At 44.4% G+C, this 17,257-nt stretch overlaps 2 protein-coding genes across 2 annotated transcripts; both read left to right on the top strand.

Annotated features, from left to right (window-relative positions):
- Positions 1 to 714: 714 nt before the first annotated feature.
- zpd (zona pellucida glycoprotein d) lies at positions 715 to 3,899 on the top strand. Its single transcript, XM_037450626.2, has 10 exons — positions 715 to 953; positions 1,122 to 1,173; positions 1,252 to 1,359; positions 2,018 to 2,226; positions 2,321 to 2,475; positions 2,601 to 2,715; positions 2,793 to 2,920; positions 3,031 to 3,214; positions 3,374 to 3,479; positions 3,613 to 3,899. The coding sequence occupies exons 1-10, from the start codon at positions 933 to 935 to the stop codon at positions 3,732 to 3,734; spliced, it is 1,200 nt and encodes a 399-aa protein (XP_037306523.2). The 5' UTR covers positions 715 to 932; the 3' UTR covers positions 3,735 to 3,899.
- A 367-nt stretch (positions 3,900 to 4,266) lies between these two features.
- mmp15a (matrix metallopeptidase 15a) lies at positions 4,267 to 16,617 on the top strand. The gene is made up of 10 exons (XM_037450625.2): positions 4,267 to 5,120; positions 6,763 to 6,911; positions 7,709 to 7,831; positions 7,908 to 8,233; positions 8,841 to 9,002; positions 11,001 to 11,410; positions 11,628 to 11,766; positions 12,711 to 12,861; positions 13,043 to 13,158; positions 14,043 to 16,617. Exons 1-10 carry the CDS (start codon positions 5,007 to 5,009, stop codon positions 14,504 to 14,506), a joined length of 2,154 nt encoding a protein of 717 aa, XP_037306522.2. The 5' UTR covers positions 4,267 to 5,006; the 3' UTR covers positions 14,507 to 16,617.
- The last annotated feature ends 640 nt before the right edge of the window (positions 16,618 to 17,257 follow it).

Raw genomic sequence — 17,257 nt, 5'->3', positions numbered from 1 at the left:
GTATGGGTGGTTCCTTTTAGCTAAATCCATTGTGTTCTCTCAAAATAGAAGCTCCAAGCTTTGGAAAAGATTGGAGATGAAAGGTCTATAATAATGATATAATTATTTGCATTATTAAACATTGGTATGCATATCGTTAGGAAAAAGGCAATAATCAGCCAATTCTTATTTGTATTCTATTCTAAATAGTAAGATTGTTTACCCGTCAAAGTAATTTTTACCACATTCCTTTTTCTGAAATTTGTCAGTTCTTATGCAATTTATTTTTTTCTCCACTTTCAATGCTTCTTTGTTGTGAATATTTATTGTGAAGTCGAAGAATGTTTCTTTCTTCATGCCTTTTACAGACCTTTAGTCATCCATGGTTTTCCTTAATCCAAAACGTCCTAATAATACAATGCTATGGATGTAAACAAAAAATACATACATTAGAATGACTGATTAGAATCATCAACATACAATTCCTCTCAGTTGTTAATTTTAAGTTCCATCTTTAATGCCTCAATTCTCTCAAAATGTTCTCACTCACTTACAGGAAGGTTTCCTGACCCAACTCAACAGTTAACCTTCACATGTAAGATTTGAAGATGATCACTGAAATCAACTAAAAAATCGAACCACCTGTTTCATGTTATTAAGTGTGGCATGATCAATTCCAACAGATCAATATAAAGTCACATGACGTGTGGGACACTTATTTGCATTATATGTGTTTGCTCTGTATTACAAATAGAAACCCACTAATGAAATTGCATTTTTAAAATAAATTATTAATGATAAACGTAACGTGTTGAAGCATAAAGTGGCAGGTGTTTTGGATTGAAGAGCAGCACCTGTTGAAAACGGGCTGAGGAGCGCGTGCCGTGTGACGACATCACGTTTAATAAAGAACAGGATTCCTGTTAACTACATCCTTGCGAAACACTGCGACAATGATCTCAGTCGGCTTGAAGGTGAGTGCAGATACAATTACGATAAGGATTTTCCATCCTGCCTGTTAGAAATGTGTCTGTGTGTGGTTTAGTGCGCGTTGTTGCACGCGCTCAACTGATGGCAGGCTAATGTAGCTTAGCTCACGGGTACAACCCGTCACGCAACGTTAACACTTGGTCCTTCTTCAGCTGAGCGTCCTCCTCGTGGTTCTCTTTGGCTTCACGCGCCACTGTGTTCAAGGTAAACCTTTCCACGTTTTTATATAATTAAACGTAAACTTGTTGCAGTTTGAAAACGTTTTGTTTATCTGCTGTTTAGGAGTGTGCCGCGTGGAGCATTGCACCAACAGCACCAGGTGTCTTCTGTCTGAAGACCAAAGGCGATGCAAATGTGTCAACGGATATTATTCGGACAGATGTGACAAAAGTGGGCACTTTTTTTCTTCTTCTGTTGCCTCGTGGTTTCACTCTGTCTGAAAAGTACCAATGTAATAAGGGGTCGTTATTATTTTTCCACGATAATAAGAAATAAAACAGTTTAAAAATATATATATTCCTCACTCCAAAAACGTTCCGTCTTGCATTTCCCACAATGCCACTGGCTTTCCAGCAAATTGACCCAGTTGGTTATGCAGACTTTCTGCAATTTGAGTCACCAACTCGGATAAATAAGCTGATATTGAATGTTGATCACATCAGGGAGGCATTGGGTGACACCTCACCAATGACCAATGACAGTTTTCTACACTGTTTAACACCTATTTTAGCAGCTGTTTGCCTGCACATTGTCAATATTTGCTTTGTTTGTACGACATTAACACATTCTACGTCTACTCCAAGTTATTTTAAGCTAAAAAAATAAGTAATCTGATCACGTACTTACATTTCCAACTTGGATTACTTATGTAGGCCTACTTATTTGCATTTTATTATGATTATCTTTTCATTGTAACTAATCTGTTGCTCTGTTGTTCTGTCGATTTGGATATGATCCGGAGGACACCCATGAAAACAAGATGCTGCATCTCATGGGGTTGATCCTCTGATAAAATGTTCATAAATAAATAAATGTGTATTTTTAACAGATGCACGCATCAAAGTTATGTGCGGCAAGGACTTCATTGCAATCAGAGCGATGGAAGATTACTTCACGTTTCACAACGTACCGCTGGAGTCGCTGCACTTGCCCAACAAATCATGCCGTCCTCAGAGGGAGGTCATCGACGGTGTGCCGTACTTCATGTCCAAGATATCTAAAGATGAATATCAAATGTGTGGAGGCAAGCCGCTGACGGTATAACTGGAGCACAAATGTCACTATTCGGCTTTAAAAAAAGCTCTTTGTCGAAACTGAAGTTCTTGTTTTTTGTTGCCTGGGTTTCTTCAAGGAAAAAAATCACATCTCCTATTCCCTGAGTCTCCAGTCAGACCCTCAGGTTATTGGAAACATCATCAGAAATCCAGTCATCAAGATGGACTTCACCTGCGTCTATCCGTCCATCAGAACAGTCAGCCTGCCTTTCCCAGTCATCCACTTTGCCAGGTAAGGAACGACGTTGAATAAAAAGACTTTAATCCCATTTTGTTTGAATTTGCAATCTGAACGTATTATTTAGTCAAAGTTCTCAAAGGGGCCCTTTTTCAACTCTGTCCTCTGTCCGTGTCCAGTGAGATGGTGATGCATGTTGACGAACTCGATGCCAACATACAGATGATGCTGTACACGGACCAGTCCTATTCAAAAGCCTACAGTAGTGCCCCCACCATTGGACTCCGAGACAAGGTAGCTAAACACTCCTCAACCAACCACATATGAACCCTCATTTCTGTGGAGTGTTTGCGCCATGTTTCCGTGTCCAGGTGTACGTGGAGGTGACTGTCACGGAGCCCGCGGACTACTTCCTGCTCCGGCTCAATGAGTGCTGGGCCACGCAGTCCCCCCAGCCCAACACCACGGCGGGATTGTTGTACACTCTGCTTCTGAACGGGTCAGAGGAGCTCTATCGACTGCTCGTGTGCCTTAAGTCGTCACAGTCTACGAGCTACAGTCGAACCCATTTTCTACCCCCTCCCTCCCACCCCCCCTCCCCCTATGCAGGTGCGTGAATGACGAGACCGTGTCCTTTCTGAACGTGAGCGCCGGAGAGTCTGGCGGCAACGGAGAAAGTTCCACCATTCGCTACAGCTTTGACATGTTTCGCTTCACAGCAGAACCTCACGACCTCTATCTGCACTGCACCGTTGAACTGTGCACGCCAGAAGAGCACAGCTCCTGCACGCCCGTCAGTTCGCTCCTCACTTGCTTTGTACTCTTTGTAATCTGAATTTGCTTTTAACCTTGAGGCTGTAAAAACTTAAAATGCCCAAAGGAAATGTACCAGTAAGTATTGGTCTTCAGTGTTCTTGTTTTACCTTCGTCATGTCTCTTTCTTACTTCACAGAACTGTAATTCAATCAGTAAGAGGGAAGCGATGTGGTCAGACCCCTCTCTGGGCCTCCTGTCATATGGACCCATCAGGATCGACATGCCGGACGGACATCAATCCAGTAAACTTGTGTTTCTCTATCACTGATTGCTGTATACTTGTCTCTGTACGACCTCTTTGTTCTCACTGCAGGCCTCATTTGAAGATAGAACTTTCCTACAGGGATACCACATTGAGCTCAGTTTTTGTTTCAGGCATACTGGCGACAGTGGTGCTGCCGGTTGCGGGTGTCTGGATTTTGGGCTTCTTCTTAATCGTCCTCATCACTGTGGTCAAGGCAGGCAGCAGGAGATTCAAACTAACCGGGGAACCGTGACAACACTGTTGCTGGAATAAACCTTAAAAAAAACTCATTCGTATCCATTTATTTGTCAGATCAAGGTTTATAATCTATTTGTAGGTCTCATGATATTTTATTTTCATCTGCAGTGCGTCCAAAACTGTTTAGTATGCCAGGGATCTGCTCATTAAGTACTGCTATTAAAGGACCTGTTATCTAACACTCAGAGCTGCTGTTTTTACAAATTTAATTCATCAACTTTTGTTTCCAGGTTTCAGCAGCACCTGTAATAGTTTGGAGGTGATACTAAAAGTAAACTTTACAAGATCAATTAAAGAAAATATGACATGACTTAAAAAGCAATGTAACTATAATCAATAGTTTCTTTAGAGGATGTATATAATTCAGCTATGGTCTTCTGTATTGTGGCTGTTTTATAGAAAGAATCTCAAACCGCTCTTGGTACCCCGGCATTGTGCATGCTGGCTTACTGTCCTGTGCTGACGTCACCAAACTCTGTCATCATCTGATTGACATGTCAATATGACGCATATTGACTGAATCGAACAGCGTGCCCCCACACATCAGGAACCAACGCGCTGCACGTCCATATCCACGATGGTCCCCTGTGGGCCGGCCTGTAGTTTCCTACAACGGCAGCAGATGTCCCAGTGGTGGTGTGATGTGGGGCTGCTGCGTTGGGAGGGGGGGAGGCCCCTCTCTCGCTTTAAAACCGCTTCCATCAGATCGACCACCGCGCGCAGCTGTTAGATGGCGGTCTCTCAAATATTTACAAAGCGCGTTTCCGCTCCGAGATAAAAGTCGATGACGTTTGTTGGAGCTGAACGGCGGAGGTTGAAATTTGATCGTTGGCACTGACTTCCAATTTTTCTTTTTTTTTTCGTGTGCAAAATTCGCAGCAAGTTCAGAAACCGCTTCGCTCCACGGCCACTTTTCTCGTGCGACCTGCGAGCCCGCAGCTGACCGAAGAGTCAAAAAAGGGAAGGGATCCGCGCTCGGGTTATTTGCAACCGCTGCATGACCCCCCCCCCTCCCCTTCGGTTGAGCCATGAGGCTGCTTGCCCACGATAACCCCGATTCGTGTTTTACGTATTCGTTTTCCGAGGGTTCGTAAATGCACCTTCACCCGCGCGACGTACTTCTTTCTTCCGCCGAGGGAGCAGACGAGCCCACTTGTTGCGGAGCGTCGTGATTACATGCGAGCCGAGCAGCGCTGCGTCCCTTTATTCCTCCCGCTTGGAGGAAGTAGTTCGGCAGTTTTGCGGGCCGCTGCGCGTCGTGAAGAAGATGGCACCCAAACAACCTTGGACCCAGATCTTGATCGCGCTCTCGTCCTTATTCTCTCTCACGGTGTGCAGCGCGGCGGCCGATGCCCCGGAGGAGGAGGCTTTCAGTGCCGAGGTAGGACCACGTTCTCCCGGTAGATGGTCGAAATATATTTTTTGCCATTTGTCAAAAGTTTATGAAGTCATGATGATCGTCACTTTTTTTTCCTATGGAGGAAATTCTGCGGTGATGCATTACATAAATAAGTTGTTTCGTTGGTTATTAGTTTAAATCTCCATGTTTGTTTTGGTTAAACGTCAAAGCATCAGGTGGGCTGTTGCACAGCAGGGATGTCCTTTGACCTTTTGACCCTTTTCCAAAAAACATCAGTAGTCAAGGAATCACATTTTACAGATATATTGTATTAACCAAATGTCTCGCTTAAACATGTTCATGTATCCACAAATTATAACTTAATTTATGAAGCTTAAAAAACTGAGGTATAAACCGATGAACTATTGACGATATTATGTTAGTGTGAGTTCTAGTTCTTCACTCGTATCGTTCTACTAGTTCGGTAACTCTTCTTGAGATTTGGATGAAATCTTGCATCTTGAAGGTCTACTTCAAGGAAAACTTTGAAGTCAACCTGTAAATATTTATAAATAGTTTAGCTAATGCTTTACAACACACGGTTGGGATGAGTTCATGTAAATATCATTCAATTTTATTCTAAACTGTGCCTTCAATCATTCATTAACTGTTTGTACACCACTAACAGGCAAGAAAGTTTTGATGGTTGCATTAATACTTTTTATTCATTTATTAATCAAAATTATATTTTAGTATAAAGTATTTACTATTTTATTAAGTGTCAATGCCCAGATGCTAAATGCTTAGTCAATCAAAAATCATTATTCTGAGGAAAGATTATTATGAAGTTATTTTCTTAATCAGCCTGTAAAGAGCTTTTCAGTTTTTATGCGTAATGGTCGAACACTGCCGGTTTTAGTGAATACCAATTTCATTCTTTGTGATGGATATAATGATGCTCTTCCACTCTAGTGTTGGTTGGGACTTTTCTTTCTATGCACAAATGGTCTTTGAAGGCTTTTCTCTGCCTTTGTGAGTGCACGCATGATGGGTCTTGAGTGTGTGGGGGTGTGTTTGCTTTTCTCCCGGCCTGTGTTCATCCTGTACATGTATGAACATGTGAGTCCCATGATCCAGCTGTGTGAGAGGGGCTGCAGTGTTGTTTTTGAGGCTTCGTAAAGGGCAACCACCCCCCCCCCCCCCTGGAGTTGTCATCCTGTTTCCCTGGTTACGTTGCCCTGCTCCTCGAAAACAAAGTGGGGAACTCCAGCATGTGTCACTATGGCTGTTGGCGCTTTACCATCATTTTAATGGACACACATGTGGGTTTGTGTTTATCCTGTGAGCTACAGAGGTGACACGGGGTTTGATTATTGCCCTTTTTTGTTCTCCCGTTTCCTGTTCTTCCTCTAGTCTCCTCTCCTCCGATTGGCTGTCAGTCAGGAGAAGGCGAGAGGAATGAGAGAGCAGGAATTCGTAATGTTAATGAAAGCCATCTGGTTCCTATCTCTCCTTTCTCTTTCCTTTTAACTCCTCAGATGCTCTCTCCCGTTATTCCCCGGGGGGTTCGTCACAACAGCTGCAACTGTCATATGTTTTAATACACCATCCAACGCACGCACTCAAAATCAGACGCAAGTGTTGAGACCAAGCGAAACTGAGCCCTCGCTTTTCTTCGTCCCAGGCTTGGCTTCGTACGTTCGGCTACCTGTCTCAGGCGAGCGGTCAGATGTCCACCAGGCAGTCGGCTCAGATCCTGTCCAAAGCCATCAGCGACATGCAGCGCTTCTATGGCATAGATGTGACAGGGGAGATGGACCCTGCTACTGTTGCGTAAGCATTTCATTGTTTCGTCACAATATTGACAGGTTTCTCATTTTCCATGCATTGAACCTGTAATTATAGATGGCTGCATAATTCCATTTGTCATCTGAGAATTCTGGGGCAACAGACCTCGACTCAACAAACCAAGCTTCAGAGCACTGGCTTTTTGCCATCACATAATAACATTGTCCGATTAATGTGCTTGTATAACCAGGGCCTCCTGAAACAATGCCAGGTTGAATTGTTTTTCTCTGCCCAGACGGTTTGGATTACAGTTTCATTCTGCTTATGTCACGTCTTGGCTAATGAGACTATTGTTTCATATCCCCACATTTAACTGGGAATCAGATTCAAGGTATTATTAGACCTCTGTTCTCAGAGCAGTCACCGTGTGTAAAAAGAGCAATTTGACAGCTTGGGGATTACTCTCTTTTTTTAGAGAGCGAGATGAGAGGATTTATCTAAATGTGAAGCTACAACAGCAGGAGCAGCTTGGCTTAGCATAAAGCCTGGAAAAAGGAAAACTCAGATTCTTTGATTCTTTTGCAAATGTTACGAAATCAGCACCAGCACAACACATAATATTTTATCGGTTTAATCGGTACAAACTTTATTTTTTCCTTCAGCTGTTTACCTTTCTTTCCAGCCTTCATATTAAGCTAAACTAACAGTCTGCAGCCTCCTACTTTGAAGAGGCCGATAGATATGAGACTTGTAATGCTGCAGTATGGCTTTGCTGCCAGCAGTTTGTAATGTGTGTGTGTGTGTGCGTGTGCGTGTGCGTGCGTGCGTGTGTGTGTGTGTAGGGCCATGCGTCGGCCTCGCTGTGGCCTCCCAGACAGAAAAGCGGAGGAGATGGATGGTGGCGCGAGGAAAAAACGCTACGCTCTCACTGGACAGCAGTGGGGCAAAGATCACATCACCTACAGGTCCATAGCATTAAAAACCGGGCCGAGCAGAACGTTTAACAAACCAACTCTAACATGCTTTTTCTTCTGGCTCCAGCATCATGAACCAGCAAATCCCGTCCTCGCTGGGCGAGGAGCGGACCTTCAATGCCATCCGCAACGCCTTTGACGCCTGGAGACGGGTCACGCCGCTCACCTTTGAGGAGTTACCTGCTGTAAACAGCATCAGCAGCATCAACAGCAGCCAGGCACAGCTGGCTGACATCCTGTTGTTGTTTGCAACTGGTTTCCATGGTGATATGTCATTGTTTGATGGCGAAGGAGGGTCGCTGGCCCACGCCTACTACCCCGGACCAGGGATCGGTGGGGATACACACTTTGATGCTGATGAGCCTTGGACGCTGGAAAACCAAAACCCACAAGGTCAGTGGGCGGATTTCTTGTGGGAATTGAACCTGTGACGTTCTGGTAGCCGCATTGTCTCTCCCGCCATTTTCTTTTCATGTGTGGTCTCCCTGGGCTTGATTTAATGCCACAATAATAACATCTAACAACTGACTCTTCTGTTAATTTGAATGTTCCTTCAGCTCGGTCCACGTAAACATCATCGTCGAAGCGTTAATATGAAACAGTGAGGTGGAACGGCTCATGTTGTGAGATTCAGAAATGTGGCAGGTTGAGCAGCAACATGCAGTAATGAGAAGTGATTCCTTTTTGGTTCAGTTCTGTTCCATTTAATCTAGTATCAATAGCAGTGTTTCCTCTAGGGAAGCCCCCCTGATATTAGGGAAAACACTGCATAGCAGACGTTTGATCCATTGTAATGTTTTTCTGAGGTAAGGGACTACTTTTTGTTAATGAATCCATCCTGGTAGTTTCAGAGAAGCAACAGATTAATGATGTATGTACCTAAATATATGTCCTATATACATATACCTATATAAAATGTATCATTCTATGGTTTGTGTAGATCCCTCCGTTGCTTGTTACCTCTGACAAACATTGACCCAGTATATGTGTGTCGCTGCAGGTATAGACCTCTTCCTGGTCGCGGTGCATGAACTCGGCCACGCTTTGGGTCTGGAGCACTCTGATAACCCCAATGCCATAATGGCTCCTTTCTACCAGTGGATTCAAACACACAACTTCACCCTCCATGACGATGACATCAGAGGAATACAGTACCTATACGGTAAGAAGCACTCACTCTGCTGAAACACCAGTTAAACCACTGTATGTATTTTCTTTAAAGCCACCACTAGCAGAATTTGGACTGAACCAGCAATTGGAAAAATAGTTATTTCATTTCCTAAAGACATAGCACCAACGAGCAGGGACACCATACAAATGTGTAAATGTGAGGGTTGAAGTGCAGAATGTCTGTTGTAATTTGTCAGTATATCCGACAATCACATCGAGACACAAATGAAACCAAGAAGAAGCTTTGATCCAACTCAGAGAAACATGGCTGGAATCAGCATGTAAAGCATGCCGGGATGATGCTCTCATGCTTTTCCTGTGTGAATAGACGGCATTGTTTATTGACAGATGACATCTTTGTGTGTGCGTGCGTATGCTGGTTAGAGAAATGGCTTGTGTGTGTGTTGGTGTAATGTATTTAGATGTTGGTCTCTTTCCACTTGTCATAAGAGATGTAATTAAAGGCAAAACCCCTCATTTGTGTCTTACATCCAAGATTTGTTGCAGAAATTGTTTACACTGAATGACTGATTTTTGATATATTTCTGTTTGTATGTATGTATTTTGTTACCTTTGTGTTGTCCGGGAAACATCTCTGAAATCAATCTATAGATAAAGTAAATGAAAAACTAAATCTTGCTCCTGTAAAACATGTAATTTAAATGTTTGGACTGAAACAACACAGTGATCCTTTTATCAAACAGATCGAAATGATGTTTTAGAGAAACGAGACTTACACAGAATCCACTTTGTTGGTAGAATAAACATACAAGTCCTTTGTAGAGGTTTCTATGCCAAAACTATTCAGCTGAGAGACATAAAGTCTCAACAGTAAAACACAGTTACTTATATACAAACCAACCTGGGAAATAATATAAGTAATTCCAAGTATTTAAATAATTTTAGGACAACAAACTTATTATAGGCCTGTGTCTTTTCACATGAAGCATTTCCCAATGCATGTGAAGATTTAAGATGATCCGCTGTACACAACATTTTTGGATCCTTCTTTTTTGTTTATACTTTGATTGTATGGCCTGCAGCTTTACTCTTTTAGTTCACTCTATCCTTTAGTTGACTGTAGCAAGCAGCTGTTTTTAGCTAATTCACTTTAACAACCGACTACCGGCACAACCAGCAGAGCACCAAGCGGCAGACAAGACGAGTCAGAGTATCCCGATGTACAGTCTGCTACTCTAGGTGCACCGCTGCAGAGAGCGAGAACCTTCAGCCTCCAATGTCACGAGAGACACCGCCTGCTTTCTAGAGCTGTCCTCCACCGAGGACACCCGTCGTCAACTAACTCTACATATCGTGTGGACTGATCAATTAGTCCATTTATCCGCTGAGAATCACACGACCGCACAAAATATTGTGTTTACTTGAATTCTCACAGAGCTGAATTGACCAAATGTTTCTTTGTTGACTAAGACCAAAGCAACCAATTAGTCGACCAGTAGACTAAGACGGGCCGGGCTCGGACAGGCTCTGACCTCTGGGCTCGGGCCGATGGGTTGAGAAACAGGCCTTTGCTAAGTCCAAAGTCCAAAGAGTCTATGGCAGTTTAAAATGCAGCAGGTGCTGTATCATCCAGCATATATTCCGAGCAGTATTTTTCGCTCTGTGTAACTCAATACGTCCTCAGGTCCATCAGGTGTAACTACACATTACATAACGGACTGCATCTGTGTGTTTTCCTCTCTTAGCAACCAGCCGGGTTGATTTTTTCCAAAGAACAGCAGCACAGTCGCAGTCGATCGAGTGTGCTCATAGCAGTTCCCCATAATGGAACATTTCTTTGACATTGTGAGGACAACAGAGGAGAGTTTGAAATGTACCACTGTGGTTTATTGCCACACAGACAGGCTGGGGGAATTATGTCATTTCAAAGGGAACTTGTTTTTGCATTTTGAAAAAAAATATGAGGGGTGGGGGACAGCATTTTAAATGTGGAATGCTTTTAGCCAGCTTTCCATCTTTTCACCCTCAGGCCCCCCTCGCCTCGGCGATGCTCCTCCCACTTCTCCTCCGGTCCTTGAGGACAAACCAGGACATGACTCCCCTTCTCCTCCTGAGGAAGGACCCGACCCAACTCCTCCCAGGGCGCCCCCACCCGATTCCCCCGACCCGACCGACGGCACTCCCGATCCCCCAGCCCCCCCGGAGCCGAGTCCCAGTTCGACCTCACCTCCTGCCCTCCCCACCCCAGCCCCCACCGCCTCACAGCCCGAACCTGTAACCCCACGCATTAGAAAAGATGTCCCCCCTCCCCTTCCTCCTCCTCCTCCTCCTCCCGCCCCTCCGCGACCTCCCAAGCTGCCGGACAACCAGGCCCCCGACATCTGTGACGGGGACTTTGACACGGTGACCGTGTTGAGAGGGGAGATGTTTGTTTTCAAGGTGAGAAGTGAAGAACTATTGCTCATGCTCGCTGTCTTTGCACATCCGTAAACTCCGTCAACCGCCCCCGAGTGGATGAGGAAGAGTGTCACTGGTGTTTTTAACACCTCTGACGTGCTGAAAGGACTTGAGGAGATCTCAACCCTGCTCAGGGGTCAAAACAGCATTCCAGTCATGCAAGCAGGAGTGAACAATAAATCATGTCTGATTACTGCAGGGCCGCTGGTTCTGGCGTGTGCGGAGGAACCGGGTCTTGGATAACTACCCCATGCCGATATCCGTGTTCTGGAACGGCCTGCCCAGTGACATCGACGCGGCCTACGAGCGCCACGATGGCAAATTTGTCTTCTTTAAAGGTTTGCCAAAACTGTTAAATAGCAAAACTAAATGTTGCCTTCCAAACACACCATCGAAATGTTCTATCAAAACCTTCTCAGAAGACTGTGAGTTTTAATAGCTGTTAATAATTCATAATTTAGCACAGCTATAACTCTCGGTATCTGGCCGAAAAACCCACTGGAACTGGGGAAGTTAGGTTAACAAGAAAATTGTGATTTCCTGCAGATGGAGACTAATGAGTCTACGAGTCTTTGCATCTTTGTTTCACTGCATTACGGAGTTCATAATCAGATTTTAGTGTTTGCATCTGTGTTGAACGGGGTTTGTGCAGCGTGGCGGCTGTAGAAAGTCCAGAATGTGTGTCTCACTCCAGCTGAGTCCCCAAAGGCCTCATGAGAGTGGTGGAGGATTACATCAGCCTTCACAGCTCACTGCTCCAGATGTTGACAGCAGCTGAGCTGAGCTTTCAGAATCAGGTCTAACGGTGATTTGTCCTGCTCCCTTTTTATTCCGTTCAAGGACTTTTTGCGAAGGTTTTTCTTGAAAGCTGAATTGAGGGTCAAAATGAACCAACCTCTATCTTGTGTCTGTTTCCGATGTGGTCATTACTTTTTTCTGTCACGTTATTGACAGGTTTCAGAGCTGCACAAGCTGTTTTTTTAGGAACACATTTGTGCCATATTTTGAACGTCTATACATCAAAACACTGCAGAAAAATAGCCTATAAATCCAAACTACTTAAATAACACAATATCTGGTCAAAATATAAAAAAATGTGTGGAGTGGGCTCCACCTAGAAGAACTATTATAAGTCTTATGCCATCCATTTCTACCTTGCTAATCCTTACTGTTCCTCCTTTGCGAGAAACCGCCTTTTTTCCCCCCCCTGCTTTTCATCTCTCTCGTACCAACCTTCCTCTTGTACCCAGATAACTACGAGTACGTCTTCTTGCCCCTGTAGATGATAGATTCTGGGTGTTCAGGGAGGCCGACGTGCTGCCGGGATACCCGCAGCCCATACATGAGTACGGACAAGGAGTTCCTGCACATAAGATCGACACAGCAATCTGGTGGGAGCCCAACGAATACACATACTTCTTCAGTGGAGACAGGTACGCTGTATTGCAGCCACACAAAGGCAAGCGATGGGATTTGAACACATTTTTGTTACCTTCAGCTCTAATCCTTTGTATTGCATTCTCTATCTAAAAGGGTTTGAGCAATGTATGAAACTCTCTTTATCTTCACACATCTCCCTCTGTGTGTGTGTGTGGTGTGTGTGTGTGTGTGCAGATACTGGCGATACAACGAGGAGACCCGCACTACGGACCGAGACTTTCCGAAGCCAATCAACAGATGGGGGAGGATCCCTTCATCACCCAAGGGAGCCTTCCTCAGCGATGACGGCGGTACATATCCACTTTCCATCAAGCAAATGCATCCTTCGTTTGGAGTAAAAAGGCAGCTTCTGTTTATTAGGATTAAATCAGACGCCAAACATTCGCCTGGTCACGTGTCACAGTGTTGACAGTGGGGGAATAACACAAGTGAGTGAGGAGGGAGGGAAAGGGGGGAACGTTTTCGAGCGGGGAAACTGGGTGTGTGAGACTTGAGAGGGAAAGAATGACATTTTAGGCTGCAGCAGGCAGAGCAGAGAGAAGGGTGAGGGGATGAAGAGAGGAATGAGAGCTCTGGTTTGAGGGTTGGCACGACGTTCCTTTGGAAATTAGATTCGTGGCCGAGCTGCTCTCCATCCACTCTGTAACAAGTCACATCTCCTCTCCACCCTGAACGTCTCCAGAAGTCTGCTTTGCACTACAAAGCTGCACTTACTCCTGGAAATGTTCCCAAAGAAGACCCGTGTTTTTACTTACTTTTTGCACCCTGTTTAGTTTCCTGATAACACAGTTTAAATGTCATCTGATATTATACTAAAGAAGTAATGAGACAACATTTAATAAGTTTACTCTCCAAAAGCTTGTGACAGTCTGACATCTGGGTAAATAGAGCATAAAAATATATCCAGCTCATCTCTGTACAGTAAATACAAAGCTACAGGCAGGCTATTTTTAGCATAAAGACAGGAAAGAAAGAGAAATGGCCACCTTTGGTCTGTCTATTGGTGTCATCTAAATATCCCCTGTAAACCTCCGCCTACATGGAGTCTTGTCACAGTGACAAGTTGAAAGCCGAGACACCCAATATCAAAACCACATATTCTACATTATGCATTATATTTCATTGTATTTAGCTTAATACCTTGATTCCTCTTTTTGATCCTCCTCTCATGCAGCTTACACCTACTTCTACAAAGGCACCAATTACTGGAGGTTTGACAACCGCAGGACGGAAGCGGAGAAAGGCTACCCTCGCTCCTTCCTGAAGGACTTCATGGGATGTGTGCGAGCCGTCCACCCGCAGCCCGATGCAGACACGGAGCAGGAACCGAAATACAAACCAGTCGACCCTTCAGATAGAGGCAAAGAGCACAAAGAGCCCGACGGGGGGAGAGACAAGGACCCGGAGGACGACCGACCCGGCGGCACGGAGGAAGAGGACCAGGGCAAAGAAGTGAACGTGGTGGTGACGGTGGCCGACAACGGATCGAAGGTCATGACTCTGATCATGGTGATTGTTCCTCTGGTCCTCATCTTGTGCATCCTCGTCCTCATCTACACCATCCTCAGGACTCTCCAGAACAAAGAGACCCCGAGGGCCTTGGTGCACTGCAAGCGCTCGTTGCAGGACTGGGTGTGAAGCGCGGGAACGGGAAGAGATCGAGCGGCTGTTCATCACTCGCAGTCGTTCCAGGCGTCTAAATTTGTACTAATGGCTCTGACGCGGTAGTTAAGTCTACGAAAGCAGAGGTTGAGTCACCGTTTTGGGCCCCATTTATTGTGAGAGCTTTTTATCGCTCATGTGAAATAATGCAAACGTGGTAAAATGCCTGTGGAGCGTCAGCGCACGTTTCCTACTGGCTCTTGAAGTTCTTGTTCTTTGTGCCTTGAAAATGTCTGAAAGGGTACTTATATTTCTTTAAAGAAAAACAATCATAGCTTTAAAAAAAAAAAAAAGATGTAGCAGCCACCAGATGTTTACTGAAGAAGACACACAACACTCGGGGGGGGGGGGAGGAAGGGACCAGTAATTTAGTTTAAATGCAGACCAAGTCAACGATGCACATATGTTACACAGAAGCACACATACTGTACATATCCACAAACATGTGTCCTTACGGCTAGAGAATGAACTATTCAAATACACGCATTAATATGAACAGGTCTTCCACATGCTCGACTACGGTGCCTCAACCAATCCCAACTTCATTCTTTGGTTTAGATCACATCATTTGCTCTTTTGATTCCGTTTTTTTTTCTCTGTGTTTTGCTGAGTGTGCGTTATTGCGAATGCGCTTGTGTGTCTGTCTGTTTGAAACAACAACAACAGAAGAAGAAGAAGCGCGTCCTCCGACCGGCGCAGGAATGTCAGACAGCTGCGTGCCCCCCCCCCACAGAGCCCATTATGTCGGCCCGCTCTCTCACACAGACACGCACCGTGACATCACATGATGTCAACTCTCCCTGCACATGTGCAGACACACACACACACACACACGCACGCACTAAGACATGGAGACACTACTTACCCAAACAAAGGCACATAGTTTTTGCACACAGACACAAAGGCTCCAGCCTCCCCCCCCTTCCCCTTCCAGACCTCCCCTCCCACCACTGCCTGATGTGAGCACCACTAAAACAGCGTCCCAGTGGAGTGGAACAGGGGGGCATTTGTACACACTTAACGAGAAGATTGGAAAAGTGCTGTGGTATTTTACAAATCATCTCTCAGCTTCTCTGGCTTTGCGGCAGCATTCGTCTTTTCGGGTATCTCCTCTTTTCTGTTTTTCACGTTAAAGCAAAAGAGTGTCGCCGGAGATGAAGTGGACTTTGGAGAAGCCTGCAGGCCGTGGAGGAACGGGTCCGGGTCTGGTTTCCATTAAGCCCACATGCTGCTGATTTATTAGTGTCAGGCATGAAGGGAGAGAGGGGCGTTGTGGAAAATGCAAAAAGAAGGAGGTATAAAATATAACGGTGGGGAAAAGAGGAAATGAGAGAGAATGAGATGACGAGAGAAAGAAAGAAACCGGGGGAGGCAGAGGGTGAGGAGGGGGAGACGGAGGGCTCTGCCAAAATCTTCCTTGCCAGTTATTTTCTGGAAGAGGAGGAGCAAGGGAAACAGGGAGGACGGATGTTTGGGAGGAATAGCGCTGGCGTTGTGCCTCTTGACCTAGATTAGGACACTAAATCCACGCCTGCTTTGCCTATTTTCTTGTTTTCGCAGGGTTTGTTGTCGTGAGCGGAGCGGTCATTAACCTCCTCTCATCCCTCCACTTTTCTTTCATATTACCACTCTGTTTCTGGGTTTGTCTTGTTGCTGTACCTCTCTGCAGCATTTATACTTAATGCACATAAACATCTAGAAAGGGTTCATTTAGTCCCTTTTTATTAATTTGTTTGTCTTGCTAACGTTTTAAAGTCACTATTGACATACTAACCATTACCTTTTACTTGTGTCTTCACATTGTGCCTATGTTTACTTTTTGCCATTATTGTGCCTTTTTTCTGTGAATTATGAGATGGCTTTTTTTACTATAAAAAACAAGAGGGAACATTTGAAGAAAATGTGTTTTTCTTTTTTAAATCATATTACTTTTTGCTCTACATTTCCGAACAGTACATTAGAAAATCACAACGTTGATCCATGCAGGGCATGTTCTGTAAGGCCTGTGCACTCCTGTGTAGAGTACATTCAGGTTTTCACAATAAAACGTACATGTAAAAGCAACACAAGTCTGCTTTGCTGCAGTTTTTGGCCTTTTGTTATTGTAACTGCACCTACAGTCAGCTGTGGAAACGGCCAGTTCAAGGAGTTGATTCTACTTTGGGCCACAAGAGGGGGTGTCTGTTTAAAACATGTTGAAATCTAGACCTTAATGACGTTTATTATTATCAGCACAATACACAATGATGACAAATCGAAGTTAAAGCTCATACACAAATGTGCTGGAATGCAGAATTCACCTACCCCATGTACTTAATAACAATTTAGAGGTAATTATACTTTCCATTTAATGCTACTTAATACTCCATCAAAATTGTTTTTAGAACATTTTGTATATTTTGTTACTTCATACAATTTGCCCTCCTGTGACTCGAAGGACCAATTGTTGTGGTTTTAATGTTCGAGCCACAAACCAACAGGAAACAAGGTTTCATGTTTATTTAGCCAAGAAATGTTATTCAGGTGCTTGCATGGAAAATAGTTTATTGTCTAAGTCTATATCACACCAATAAACATACACAATGTCTGTAATAGTGTGTTTGTGTACGTGGGAGCACCTTGCTGAATGTCTTTATGTCAAAGGTAATCAGGATGAGCTTCCATCACAGATCATCCACTACAGCTTTACCTCTGCATGTGCTTTCTCTTCTTTCTATTCCCTCTGTT

The sequence above is a fragment of the Pungitius pungitius genome, chromosome 6 (assembly GCF_949316345.1).
Source record: "Pungitius pungitius chromosome 6, fPunPun2.1, whole genome shotgun sequence".
Taxonomy (NCBI): Eukaryota; Metazoa; Chordata; class Actinopteri; order Perciformes; family Gasterosteidae; genus Pungitius; species Pungitius pungitius.
The sequence above is the reverse complement of the archived record's forward strand: the minus strand, read 5'-3'. Positions and strand labels throughout refer to the sequence as shown.

What these genes read in the sequence shown, in the direction of transcription:
- zpd (XM_037450626.2), top strand. Translation starts at nt 933, where the DNA reads ATGATCTCAGTCGGCTTGAAG. An exon ending in CCAGTCATCCACTTTGCCAG is followed by an intron (nt 2,476 to 2,600) that starts GTAAGGAACGAC and finishes GTCCGTGTCCAG; the next exon opens with TGAGATGGTGATGCATGTTG. An exon ending in TACACTCTGCTTCTGAACGG is followed by an intron (nt 2,921 to 3,030) that starts GTCAGAGGAGCT and finishes CCCCCTATGCAG; the next exon opens with GTGCGTGAATGACGAGACCG.
- mmp15a (XM_037450625.2), top strand. Translation starts at nt 5,007, where the DNA reads ATGGCACCCAAACAACCTTGGACCCAGATCTTGATCGCGCTCTCGTCC. An exon ending in GGAAAACCAAAACCCACAAG is followed by an intron (nt 8,234 to 8,840) that starts GTCAGTGGGCGG and finishes GTGTCGCTGCAG; the next exon opens with GTATAGACCTCTTCCTGGTC. An exon ending in TACTTCTTCAGTGGAGACAG is followed by an intron (nt 12,862 to 13,042) that starts GTACGCTGTATT and finishes GTGTGTGTGCAG; the next exon opens with ATACTGGCGATACAACGAGG.